Source organism: Salmo salar, chromosome ssa12 (genome assembly GCF_905237065.1).
Source record: "Salmo salar chromosome ssa12, Ssal_v3.1, whole genome shotgun sequence".
Classification (NCBI taxonomy): Eukaryota; Metazoa; Chordata; class Actinopteri; order Salmoniformes; family Salmonidae; genus Salmo; species Salmo salar.
Genome location: NC_059453.1, coordinates 29,132,254 through 29,146,384, shown reverse-complemented (window position 1 = coordinate 29,146,384; position 14,131 = coordinate 29,132,254). Strand labels below are relative to the sequence as shown.

Genomic DNA, 14,131 nt, shown 5'->3' with positions numbered 1-14,131 from the left:
TTGGACTGCAGTCCGTCTGTCTGTCCTTCCCAGCGTGGCTGTGGTAGTACTGGGACATCTGCTGGATATTTCCTCACCATAAGGTAGTAATTAGAGCCTGGAGGAAGCTGGCAGCAGACAGGCCAGAATGGGATATATCCTCGCAGAGTCCAGGCCCAGGAGTCTCCGGCTCTACATAGCCCAGACCTAGCCTGAGTCTCTGATCTGTTTGTGTTCCAACTTGTTTGGCGTGACACTCATAGCAAGGGAGTTGGCAAGACAGCACAAACAGATCTTGGACTCAGGCTATAAAATGCCCAGGTCAGAACCACACTTAGCATTTTGAATGGCTGATAGAACTGACAGATGGAGTTAAATACTGACATTGAGAAAATGAATCATCAACAGTGGCCTGGATGCCTTATCAATTCACTAAGTACTGCCTAACACACAGCAGGGTACAGAGTGCATGGACAAACAAGACTGAGGGCTAGGTAGTCAACAATAATGTGTGTTTTGGGATCACACACACACACACACACACACACACACACACACACACACACACACACACACACACACACACACACACACACACACACACACACACACACACACACACACACACACACACACACACACACACACACACACACACACACACACACACACACCTCTGTCCTGTCCCTGCGAATTAGACTAAACTGAGTCATGGTGAGGGAATGAGTGAGCGAGTGAGTGAGTGAGTGAGAGAGAGAGAGAGAACAAAAGAGGGAGAAATGGAGAGGCAGAGAGAGAGAAAGAGTTCCTGTGGTTCCTTGTGGCTTGTGCCCCTGTAATCAGCATGGCAGGCTCCTGATGTCTAAATCTGCTGCACTGACCCAGACAGTCTCCACACACACACACGCACACGCACGCGCACGCGCTCGCGCGCGCACACGCACACACACACACACACGCACACACACACGCGCACACCCACACGCGCGCACACACACACGCTCACACACACACGCGCACACACACGCGCGCACACACACACGAGCGCTATGGTAGTGTCTGTGCATGTGGAGTTTGGTCACAGAGCACTCCCAGATAAATACAAGACCTCAGAGCGTTAAATATGCCCTACGTGGCTTCTACTGGGACATTATGCAACTATTAATGGCCATCCACATTACCTACCATAGTACCTTAAAATCGACTCTTTTAAAAACACATGCTATTAATGTTTTTAATGCATCTGCGGAAATGCAATAAACAGTTTTGGGGAGAAAAAAAATGTTCCTCTTACCCCATAATATGACTGTCCACATTATGTTTACAAGCTAATCTGCATGGCAATAACGAGTAGCTCATTAGTCATGCTATGTTAATGACAGCTGCTCTCAACAGAAGGTGTGTGTGTTTTATAGAAGTTATATAACTAAAGAATGAATGACACTAGATGACTGCCCATCACCCTAAGCCATAGTGACATGGCCCTGTTTTCAGTGTCCTGTTTTCAGTGTCCTGTTTTCAGTGTCCTGTTTTCAGTGTGTCTGTGTGTGTCAGCTGTGTTACCCAAATCAACATCCCTATAAATAGCTGAACTCTGACACACTGGCTAGTGATGTCATAGAGCGCACCACAGTATTTCCGGCGGTTTTGACGGCATTCCCGAAAAAACAAAACGTCAGCGGGCATTCCTGCACAGCGAGGCTAATCATAGAGGCATCTGGACCTGGGGAGACTGGAGACAAATGAGCCATAATAAGTAATGGGTTACTTCCTATGGGGGGGCTTAAGATTAGGCTAATGAAAGCTTAAAGCTTCTCCAGCAGCAAATGGAGATAGAACCATTTGTGCGGATACGCAAATTCACAGAACACCAAGTCCCTTTGAGAACCATAGGCTAAGTAGTGGGTTTTTCTGAGTGGGAGTTCTGGTGTGATGTTCATCAATGAGAGAGCTTAATAATAGGTCACTTAGCAGACATGTTATTCTAAAGAGACAGAATAGTCAACATTAACAATGACACAGGATGAACATTAAAAACAATGGCCCATGTGGGAAATCTAATCCACAACCCTTGTGTTGCCAGCACCATGCTCAAACTCATTATCCACAGTGAGTTGGGGTTGGTCCAGTACAGAGCGTTTCAGACTCAGGGAATGAGCTGGCTTCACTGTAAGGCAGCATTGTTAAGGAGACATAAAGAGCGGTATTGACTCCTCATCTGCTGCTTGGTCACTACGGGACCTGGATCTGCCATTGTGCTGCTGAGTAGGAGGATAGCTGACACACTGGAGCCTAATGAGAAAAACTAGATACACAAAGTTCCTTGTTACATACAGGGTTGCTCAACTCGTCCAGCCACACGGAGAGTTGATACCCAGCATCCCTTTACTACGGTGTTGCTCAATTCTGGTCCACGGACACTCACGCAGTATTCAGGCATTTGTTCCAGCCAAGCACTAATCTGATTCAGCACTTACACGCCTGATTCAACTGGTCAATGGCTCGTTGATTAATTGATTCAAGAGTTAGTGTTTGGCTTGAACAAAAGCCTGCACTCCCTGTGTGGGGGTACCCTGGACCAGAGTTGAGAGACTCTGCCCTACTTTCAACTGTCTGTGCCTAGGCCAACAAACCTAGGCCAACAGCCTCCTTAGGCCAAATACTGTACACAGGACTGAGATAATTGTGTCACTTCCTCACATCAAGGTCATCACCGGGAGTGCTGCCCCATTAGGGACGACTACGCCACACAAACAATCTGCACAAACACGGTTACAGATTAGTAACTCATACGCACTAACAACACGTTTATTTCTGGTCTCTCTTTCCTGTTAGTACTAACTTAGCTGAAGACTAGGATATAAAACGCTGTAGGTCAGGATAACGATTTTCGTGATGACAAATCATGCTGATGGGGACGTTACTCTTCACCGAACCATTTGATTTGCTATGAAGTCTTTGAAAGGCTTGCTGCTAACGCACATTAGAGACCTGACACCCACTTCCTTATGGAGGCCAGCATCAAATAATAACAAGTGTAACAAGTTCATAACACCCCCTTGAGCAACTCCTTAGCACAAAAGGTCCGTTCAGTGTGCGGACAAATCCTGAGAGGAGTCAGTGTACAGTGCAGCTGACTGGGTTCGCTCACGTGTACAGAGAGAGAGAGATGGGGAGTGCATTTACTCAGCTGAGCCCCCACCACACTTTCATTTGGAGTTTGTTACTGGGAAATAGGCAACAACATAGGTACATCCAGCCCATTAGTTCTCAATGTGTATCACAGACAGACAGACAGACAGACAGACAGACAGACAGACAGACAGACAGACAGATAGACAGACAGACAGACAGACAGACAGACAGACAGACAGACAGACAGACAGACAGACAGACAGACAGACAGACAGACAGACAGACAGACAGACAGACAGACAGACAGACAGACAGACAGACAGACAGACAGACAGACAGACAGACAGACAGACAGAGGCCTCTGTCCAGATGAAGATTCCCTGGCCTTGCCTTCATAGAAAACATCAGACACAAAAGAAAAGTCTTCCTCTGTGTGGAAGAAAATATTGAATAATATCTATGTCCACTGGTTGTTAGTAATGGAAGACTGAGGAGGAGAGTAGATGAGAGAGAAGAACTCCCCCGCTATTACACAGCGATGCAAAATAGAGCAGCGCTAACCACAGGGATGGGAAATAGAGCAGCGCTAACCACAGGGATGGGAAATAGAGCAGCGCTAACCACAGGGATGGGAAATAGAGCAGCGCTAACCACAGGGATGGGAAATAGAGCAGCGCTAACCACAGGGATGGGAAATAGAGCAGCGCTAACCACAGGGATGGGAAATAGAGCAGCGCTAACCACAGGGATGGGAAATAGAGCAGCGCTAATCACAGGGATGGGAAATAGAGCAGCGCTAACCACAGGGATGGGAAATAGAGCAGCGCTAACCTCAGGGATGGGAAATAGAGCAGCGCTAACCACAGGGATGGGAAATAGAGCAGCGCTAACCACAGGGATGGGAAATAGAGCAGCGCTAACCACAGGGATGCAAAATAGAGCAGCGCTAACCACAGGGATGCAAAATAGAGCAGCGCTAACCACAGGGATGGGAAATAGAGCAGCGCTAACCACAGGGATGGGAAATAGAGATTTCTCTCAACATCTCCACTTGTGACAACTACACAAGCCCAGAATTGCCGCTAGAACAGAGCATCATCATAACTCATGAAGAGTCAGCTCAGAAATACAGGCACCCATCCATGCAATGCTAGAACTAAGCAGAAAAGCCCCTGGGTGAGTTTCCCTTCAGAGTGGGTCTCTGTTTCGTCTCAACCTCACAAACAGAGCACTGGTATCAGTATAAGCAGATCTGAAGGGTCTGGATAGGTTTCAGCAGTCTAGTGGGAGACCTTCCACCATATTGCTAACAACCTACAGATGTAACATCGAAAGGATAAGCCCAAGGAGAAGGGTTGGTGAGTGTTTTGGGACAGGTTGTCTGGTTTGTCTCAACACCAGCACTAAGAGAGAGTTGGTATCAGTATCAGAGCTCTCCCAGGTCTCTGGGATGTTAAACAGAGATAGGAGCCAACATACAGTGATAATCACTGATAACACTCCATAAACTGCTGAGGATAATGCTATATAGGAAAAGGTCCTGCTTTAAAGGCCATTCTACTTCCCTCTGAAAGGTCATACACTGACTTAATGAAGCTTAGCCTGGTCCCTGATCCATTTGTGCTGTATTGCCAACTGAGATCTGAGCATGAATCCCAACACACTAAAACACACTGTGGCATCAGCATGTTATTTTCCGATGATCTGATCCACTTGATCCCAGGAGCCCGTCCTGTGGTCCTGAACGTTGGGAACGAGTGGGAAGCACAGATGGGGTCTGAGAGGAAACAGTGAGCAGAGGTATGCTGTGACACACACACACACACAGACACAGACACACACACACACACACACACACACACACACACACACACACACACACACACACACACACACACACACACACACACACACACACACACACACACACACACACACCACTACGTGTATTAATAGAGCACAGCCTAGAGAGGGCCAGCACATCACAGCTACAGAGAGCAGGAAGGAGAAGGACAAAGGGGTGATGCATAATGAAACAGACAGAGGCCTTAATGGCTAGAGAAGTCCAGGGGGCTCTCCTCTAGATGGAGAACACTCCGTCTGCATACACACACTGGTCAGAGGGGAGAGAAGAAACATTAAAAAAGAGACAGAAAGATAAAATAAATAAAAGGAGAGTCTCAATAAAAAGGAGAGAAAGGGAATAGAGGAGACTGACCTGTACTGCTCCCTGTGTTAAAGTATATGCTCTAATAACAAGTCATGCAAGTAATGAAAACACAGGGAAATCCAGGCATATGGTGCACATGCAGACATGTAGGGAAAAACACTAGCCTATAGATCATTAAACTAAGACGTATTCAGAAATGTATATAAAAGAGGTTCAAATTAAAATAATTAAAATACAAAGGAATCAAACCATGTGCTGAAAATACACAGTAGGCAGACATGCAGACATAACAAGCCTTCAAGATCTCTTGGAAATAAAGCAACTTGAAGTGGGCGCACAATAGTGTATTCCACAATAATAACAAAATTCCCAACATACCTGAATTCGCAGGACTTTTCTTCATGTTCTGGTCGTTTCGGCGACAATTAGTCAACGTTTCCCCCCCAAAAATGTATTGAGTATTCGTCCAAGTATTATTGTACTAGATCCCGCTTGTCCTTTCACTGTTCTCACTGTTGCCGCGGCTCATGCGTAACCGTTCGCTGTATCCCAATTCAAACCATCGAGTAGCCTACTCTAACTTATTGTAGCCTAGCCTGTATTATTTATTGTCAGTGGATGTTTCACCAAGCTTGATGTGCACTGAATGGGATGCTCCAAGTTTCAGACCACACGAGCGTGCATATGGAATCACGCGCGCATCAGTGGCACGAATGGATGTTGATGTGCCTTTTACGCACGTCCCACTTATGACCATGCTGTTATTTTAGTGTTCCGCTTTCTATGCATGACATCATCCGTGCGTAAGCATTCAATCAATCCATGTGAAGAGAGAAAAGTCGCAGAGACGACGTCATAGGTTGTTGACCTACGGAATACATTTGTTTGAGCTCATTGGCGTCCCCAAAATGTCGCTCTACTGACCATTACATGGAAGATTGAGGAGGTTCTATTCGTAAATTAGAAGACATCCATTGCATTTTATTGTGGTGTAAAATATTAAATGGCTCAGATGTTTCTATTACTGAATAAAAATATAAACGCAACATGCAACAATTTCAACAATTTTACTGAGTTACAGTTCATATAAGGAAATCAGACAATTGAAATCAATTAATTAGGCCTTAATCTATGGATTTCACATGACTGGGCAGGAGCTCAGCCATGGGTGGGCCTGGGAGGGCATAGGCCAACTTAATTGGGAGCCAAGCACAGTCAATCAGAATGGGTTTTACCCCACAAAAGGGCTTTAATACAGACAAAAATATTCCTCTGTTTCAGCTGTCCAGGTGGCTGGTCTCAGATGATCCCACAGGTGAAGAAGCCGGATCTGGAGATCCTGGGCTGAATTAGTTACATGTGGGTTGCGGTTGTGAGGCTGGTTGGACTTACTGCTAAATTCTCTAAAACAACATTGGAGGTGGCTTATGGTAGAGACATGCACATTCAATTCTCTGGAAACAGCTCTGGTGGACATTCTTGCAGTCAGCATGCCAATAGCACGCTCCCTCAAAACTTCAGACATCTGTGGGATTGTTGTGTGACAAAACTGCATATTTGAGTGGCATTTTATTGTCCCCAGCACAATGTGTACCTGTGTAATAATCATGCTGTTTAATCAGCATCTTGATTTGCCACACCTGTCAGGTGGATGATTGTATTACATTTTTTGGGCAAAGGAGAAATAATCACGAACAGGGATGTTTTATTTTAGATAAATAAGCTTTTTGTGCATATGGAACAATTCTGGGATATTTTATTTCAGCTCAGGAAACACGGGACCAACGCTTTACATGTTGCGTTTATATTTTTGTTCAGTATAGTTGTAGTAATAATGAAACTAATTCAGTGAGGGCACAGACCTAATAATGTTGGCCTTTGTCTCACTGAAATAGTTTTCCGCCCAAATGTAATGTCATCATTTCTTTAGGGCACTGACAAAAACTTTAGCTCCAAACGTTTTATTATAGCACATGGAAAAGGAGAATTTAATAGGGATGAGATTAGTCACTCGCTTAATCTTTTATACTCATAGCTTAAGTTTCACATTTCATTTGAAATAGGCAGGTGAGCTCCTATTGTCTGGGCCTTATCTAAATCCACACTAGCTCTCAAGAACCCAAGGGGGCTTATAGCCTTTTGGGTTGTCAGGTGAAGGTATGGACCACAACTGGCTCTATGTGAACTACAATCCCGACACTCTGTTTTAACGTTTAGAAACGTTCATAATCCTAGCTCGCAATACGGTTTTGGAAACCTTTGGAACTTAACTTTTTTACCAGTGAGTAAGAATCAAAAGATACTCTTACTGTAAGCAGTTTAGAAAGTTGCACACAGCTGTAACAGCCTTCAGCCATGGAATGACACATACTCTCACTGTGCACTCACATTTCCATTGGAACATTCCATTCCACATTTCTGGTCAGAAGCAGGTGTTAATCAAAACACAGCTGGCTGCAACTTTGCTATACTGTGTAATGTATACAGTAAGTGTATCTTTTGTATTTGAAAAATGTTGTCATTCATATTAAAGTTACAAATGTTTCCAAACCTGTTTTGCGTGTGAGGCATATTTGCGATTAGACAGAGCATTTGGGCAGCGTCTAAGAGTCGGGGCATTTCCCTGACAAGGCTAAAGGGGACGTCCAATGACCCAATGTAGTGACATTGAATTGGTGTAATGATAAGGGCTAAATCCACACGAGCTCTAGCTTAAGACATGATTTGGGCTCCTCTTGTGAAGCCTAAATGAAACACTTACCTTGATGAAATACAGTTCTTATTCATTTAAAATGGTTAGTTCCAACTCTGACCTTTTAAAACAACAACATTTTGATCCAGGCTGCCCATACTTGGTCTGCAGAGGAGGCTGGTGGAAGGAGTTATAGGAGGACGGGCTCATTTTAGTGGCTGGAATGGAGTTAATGGAACGGAGTCAAACGTGGTTTCCAGATGTTTGTGTTTGATACCATTCCATTTATTCCATTCCAGGCATTACAATGAGCCTGTCCTCCTATAGCTCCTCTCACCAGCCTACTAGATCACGTGTCAAACTCATTCCACAGAAGGCTGAGTATCTGTGGGTTTTTGCTCCTCTCTTTACTTGATGAATTTAGTTCACTAATTAGTAAAGAACTTTCCTCACCTGGTAGTCTAGGTCTAAACTGAAAGTTTAAAAAAAAAACCTGCAGACACTAGGCCCTCCATGGAATGATTTAGGCATAGTCTTAGCTGCAATAGGAGCCCTGTTGAGGGGCTGAACTTTTGACTCGCTGTCATTTTTGTATCCTGAATGTTACTGCATGTAATTTCATTGAAATGACGTGGAAACAATGTTGATTCAACCAGTGTGTGCCCAGTGGGTAGGCTTCTGTTGGCCTACTAATGGGCATTTTAGTTTACAAGCTGTGACATTTATACAGGTCTGCTGTTTTTAGAATAATTTCTCACAGCAAACGTGAATACCAAATGAGCCCATTGAATGCATAGACATTTCTGGGTTCCTATGCTTAGACATTTCTGACGCCTGACAGATCTTACAACGCCTGGATAGGTTTTTTAAGTATCAGCTAACCACCAATTTGTCAGTTGATGGCACGGCACACAAACATTGGTTAATGCAAGCAACGTCTGTGCAGGGGAATGCGACCACTGGGCTTGTTCGACATTGCAGGTGACTGCCTAATAACTGATCTACAAATCACCTTGCATCATAAATAACTACTCATGAATGTTCGTAGATCAGTCAGTCACCATTTACCCACAATGCATCATGGATTTGATGCTCTCGAACATGGCAAGTGGCATCCCCTCATACCCCTACATTATCATGGTTTTGCTGCCCTCTAGTGAGCATACATTTAACTACTACAGTTTCTGGTACTGTCTGAAAAATGACAGTCATATCTTTTCTGGTTTACAAGGGAGAGGCCACAGCAGAGCATCTATCACTTTAAACACATCTCATACCTGTGTGATGAGGTAGCCTTAGCCTGACCTCATCACCATTTTAAAAGGTAATTCATGAAGTTAATATCTAAAATGCTTGGAAGTATATACATATGTGGTTTGGATAAAGTGAGCTAGTCCATTGCCATGCTTATCTAGCTGCCGTCTTAGGTGTGCCTGATCTTAATTGTTTGCTACCAAGTTGATTGCTCTGGTTGAAGCCAGGTGTGGTGAGTTATCGAACTGGCAAGCAGCTCACACATGCGTTCAGTCTCTGAGTAGTAGTTCTAATCATGTTCTACTTGATGCAGCTCTATGTCTTTTAAACTAAAGTCTACTTGACTAATTATGGTAATTTAAACAAATGAATGTAATTAACTGAATTTGTTTTTCATAGTATTGCCTGGTCTAACTAACAAAGTAAAGTTCAGCTAATTAAATGTACACTCTCATTGGTAATCGATATGGGAATGGCTTAGGAGCTACGGTAGAAAGGCTATCCTTTTTTCTCAGCTCAGGGTTGAACACCATTTTACAATTTGCTCCATAGCAGTTTGTTGTAGAGCTGATGAAGAAGTAATCTTTGGTTATGCTGTTTAGCGTAGTCGGGTTGGTTGTTTAGCAACAAAACTGACTCCAGCGCAACCATGGGGCAAAACAGACAGGTTTGGTTTAGCTCAGGGTTTCCCAAGCTCGGTCTTGCCCTAACACTACACAGCTGATCCAAATAGTCAAAGCTTAATGAGTTGGTTATTTTGAATCAGCATTGTAGTGTTAGGGGAAAAAAAACTAAACTTGTGTGTGGGGGACCCAGGGTTGAGTTTGGGACCCCCCTTGACTAGATCACGTGTCAAACTCATTCCACAGAAGGCTGAGTATGTGTGGGTTTTCGCTCCTCTCTTTACTTGATACATTTGCTTCACTAATTAGTAAAGAACCTTCCTCACCTGGTAGTCTAGGTCTAAACTGAAAGTAAAAAAACAAAAAAACCTGCAGACACTAGGCCCTCCATGGAATGATTTAGGCATAGTCTTAGCTGCAATAGGAGCCCTGTTGAGGGGCTGAACTTTAGAATCGCTGCCATTTTTGTGAGCTTTTGTATCCTGAATGTTACTGCTACAGACAACTGTTTTTCAAGTCAAGCCATGCATCCTGAAATTCTTCATCTGCAATAAATTCAAGTATTTATTTTCTGCAACCACGGGTTCATTCCCACCTATCACCTCCCTTGGTTACTCTGGATCTGCTATTCTACAACCTGTCATTTTTTAGCTGCTTGCTCTGTTTCCTGTCTCTGTCCGTAAGGCCAACCACAATCTCTCCAAAACATCTTAGGCCCGAGTTTCACTCAGCTGCATTTGTTTTCAGGAATGAGAGATTTGATGTAGGTTAATATGTAGATTTGATGCATTTCTAGTTATGTATAGATAAATATATTCATAAGTACTGTATGTTTTTGTGCAGGTGTACTGTATATTCAGCAGAATGGGAAATATTTGTTTGTATAATTTTCTTTGATACCTTAAAAGTGGAAAGGAAATGGGAGCTCAAACTCTCTAACTGGATTCCTGCCCTCTTACCGGATGGAACACCTGCTCCCAGTATCACCTCCTACCTTACCCAGTGCATTCTAAATAGCAAACCTGCCTTTTAAGTTTCTCACCTCCTTATTTACATATAGGTTGAAGTTAATGGGTATCTTCGACCTAGAATAAGAAAAGCTGTAGAGGCCATGTTTGCAAGACAACAGAATTAACAGGAAAACAACAGCTAAGAATAGAGACGTAAAGTCTCCCAAACAACAGGGCTGCTTCACCACACTTTTCACACAGTTGATATAAACATACTTTATGACTGAATTAACACATACGTTAGGGGTAGGCAAATAGATTCAGCTGCGGGGCGATCGTTATTATAATTTGTACATTGCAAAACTTAGGTCTCAGTTTAATCTTGATTTCACCAAAGATATTTACAAGCTTCAGTGATGCAGCTCAACTTATATACAGTGCCTTTGGAAAGTATTCAGACCCCTTGACTTTTCCCACATTTTGTTACATTACAGCCTTATTCTAAAATTGATTAAATAAATAATCCTCAGCAATCTATACATAATGCCCCATAATGTTAAAGCAAAACAAGGATTTTTGCAAATGTATTAAAAATAAAAAACAGATACCTTATTCACATAAGTATTCAGATCCTTTGCTATGAGACTCAAAATTGAGCTCGGGTACATCCTGTTTCCATTGATCGTCCTTGAGATGTTTCTACAACTTCATTGGAGCACTGTCAACCCATAGTTGACAGTGCATGTCAGAGCAAAAACCAAGCCATGAGGTCAAAGGAATTGTCCATAGAGCTTCGAGACAGGATTGTGTCGAGGCACAGATCTGGGGAAGGGTACCAAAAAAATATCAGCAGCATTGAAGGTCCCCAAGAACACAGTGGCCTCCATCATTCTTTGATGGAAGAAGTTTGAAACCACCAAGACTTTTCCTAGAGCTGGCCGCCTGGCCAAACTGAGCAATCGGGGGAGAAGGGCCTTGGTCAGGGAAGTGACCAAGAACCCGATGGTCACTCTGACAGAGCTCTAGAGTTCCTCTGTGGAGATGGGAGAACCTTCCAGAAGGACAACCATCTCTGCAGAACTCCACCGATCAGGCCTTTATGGTAGAGTGCCAGACGGAAGCCACTCCTCACTTAATGGCACATGATAGCCCGCTTGGAGTTTGCCAAAAGGCACCTAAAGACTCCCAGATCCTGAGAAACAAGATTCTCTGGTCTGATGAAACCAAGAGGACACTCTTTGGCCTGAATGCCGAGCGTTACGCCTGGAGGAAAATTGGCACCGTCCCTACAGTGAAGCAAGGTGGTGACAGCATCATGCCTTGGGGATCTTTTTCAGTGGCAGGGACTGTGAGACTAGTCAGGATCAAGGCAAAGATGAACAGAGCAAAGTACTGAGAGATCCTTGATGAAAACTTGTTCCAGAGTGCTCAGGACCTTAGACTGGGGCGACGGTGCACCGTCCAATAGGACAATGACCCTAAGCACACAGCCAAGACAACGCAGGAGTGGCTTCGAGACAAGTCTCTGAATATACTTGAGTGGCCCAGCCAGAGCCCGGACTTGAACCTGAACGAAATTCTCTGGAGAGACCAGAAAATAGCTGTGCAGCAACGCTCCCCATCCAACCTGACCGAGCTTGAGAGGATCTGCAGAGATTAATGGGAGAAACTCCCCAAATATGCTGCGGGAAAGCAAGTCCCCGCAGCATTTTTCCAACATCTAGTGGAAAGCCTTCCCAGAAGAGTCGAGGTTGTTATAGCAGAGCAACTCCATATTAATGCCCATTATTTTGGAATGAGATGTTCGACTATCAGTTGTCTACATACTTTTGGTCATGTAGTGTATCATCTTGATCCTGCTGCCATCTACTCCAGACATACCAGAGAGGTCTTGGTTGACTTCACTTAACAATGTCTGTTGTTCTTGATAGGGGTTCAGCAGCGACACTGGTGTCAGGAAGTTTATGGAGCATCAGCCCCCCTGTTGGAAAGCCAGAGGTAGATTTCCTCAGCCTTCACAAGCATCTTCTGGTGACACCATGGGTTGCCAACGAGGAGGTGAACACCGAGGTAAGAAATAAGAGCCATCTGAAAAGGCCTATTATTATGATAGTCTTTGACTGAAATTCCAAGCATCCCTGCAGCTTATGTGTATCATTTTAGACAGCTTGACAATGTAGAAATGACTTTGATATGTTTTGTAAAACTGCTACTAGGTTCCGATTAGTTACATACGGTATGTCTGTCTGTTTGCAGAAGGATTCCACAGAGAATGTAGACCTCAACCAGCTAGGCACTATTCACCAAGGAGTAATGTGACTGGAGATTAAATCTGAGCAACTCACTCTGAGCAACACCAACAGCAAGGACAACCGTAACAAAGATGTCCTCCCCCTGCAAGAGGTGCAGAAACAGGAGGCTATGATTTATACCTGGCCCTCGACCGTGTCCAAAGTCATATCATATCACAAATGTATATGACAAATGAGCAGCAATTATTTTCTTTGGATGTCTGTGGTATGTTTTGTGAAACAGCTACAGTAAAGATTGTGTCGTTATTCCTACTCTTACAGAGCTCTCGTCTGTCTGTTTTCAGAACACTGAGTGCCTGCTAAAGGCCGTAACCCAATCATTTATGTTAGTTGTGGTCTCAGGTCTGTTCTGTATCGAAGGCAACACAACCCATCTCTATTGAATCTCATACAACAGACATGCTTTTGAAATGTTTGACTTCTGTGTCAAAACAGTTATTTAGGCAATGTACAGTAAGTAAATCAACACCGAAAATTGTTGCAATACTCAACTATATTTCATTGTTTGTAGAGGACGGAGCTGGAGGCAAATAGCCAAAGAAGAAAAAGAACGCCATTAGGAAGATCTTCAGCCGCCTCTGGAGGATCATAACGTGTTCCTCTGGGATCTTCAGAGAGGACGACAACTGAGCTGCCTCCATTGTAAATAACTGTTTTACAAGTTGATACCACCAACTGTAACATCATCATGGCCAATTATATCATTTTATGTAAATAACCCAAAAATAAAAACTCAATTTTGCCAAAAAGCAACATTCTGTATGTGTGCATTTTCATGCTATGCTATTATAACTATGAGTTATAAAACATAAATCAACATAAATCAGAAGAGTACCACTTAGGCCTTGAGCGTTCTGATTTAAGAATGAGATTTAGACAAAGTCGTAGAGTGTGTGAATAGGGATACAGCCTGTGTTCTATATTCATATGTCATGCAGGTCATGCTCTGTGTGTTTGGTTGTTTTGGAGGGCTTGGGATTGAGTTATTCACTCACTGTGGTTGGTTCTTGAAAATG

The 14,131-nt window shown here is 43.6% G+C and overlaps 1 protein-coding gene and 1 long non-coding RNA gene across 2 annotated transcripts in view; one reads left to right on the top strand and one right to left on the bottom strand.

Annotated features, from left to right (window-relative positions):
* Positions 1 to 5,972, bottom strand: part of LOC106564665 (septin-9) — a 93,552-nt gene extending 87,580 nt beyond the window's left edge. Inside the window, exon 1 of the mRNA XM_014130871.2 lies at positions 5,663 to 5,972. Coding sequence (XP_013986346.1) covers positions 5,663 to 5,687 — 25 coding nt within the window. The 5' untranslated portion in view covers positions 5,688 to 5,972. The remainder of the gene's footprint in view (positions 1 to 5,662) is intronic.
* Positions 5,973 to 9,158: 3,186 nt separating this feature from the next.
* On the top strand, positions 9,159 to 13,657 carry LOC106564717 (uncharacterized). The gene is made up of 4 exons (XR_001319524.2): positions 9,159 to 9,300; positions 12,735 to 12,873; positions 13,060 to 13,206; positions 13,627 to 13,657. It is a non-coding gene; the product is annotated as an uncharacterized lncRNA (long non-coding RNA).
* Positions 13,658 to 14,131: the final 474 nt, after the last annotated feature.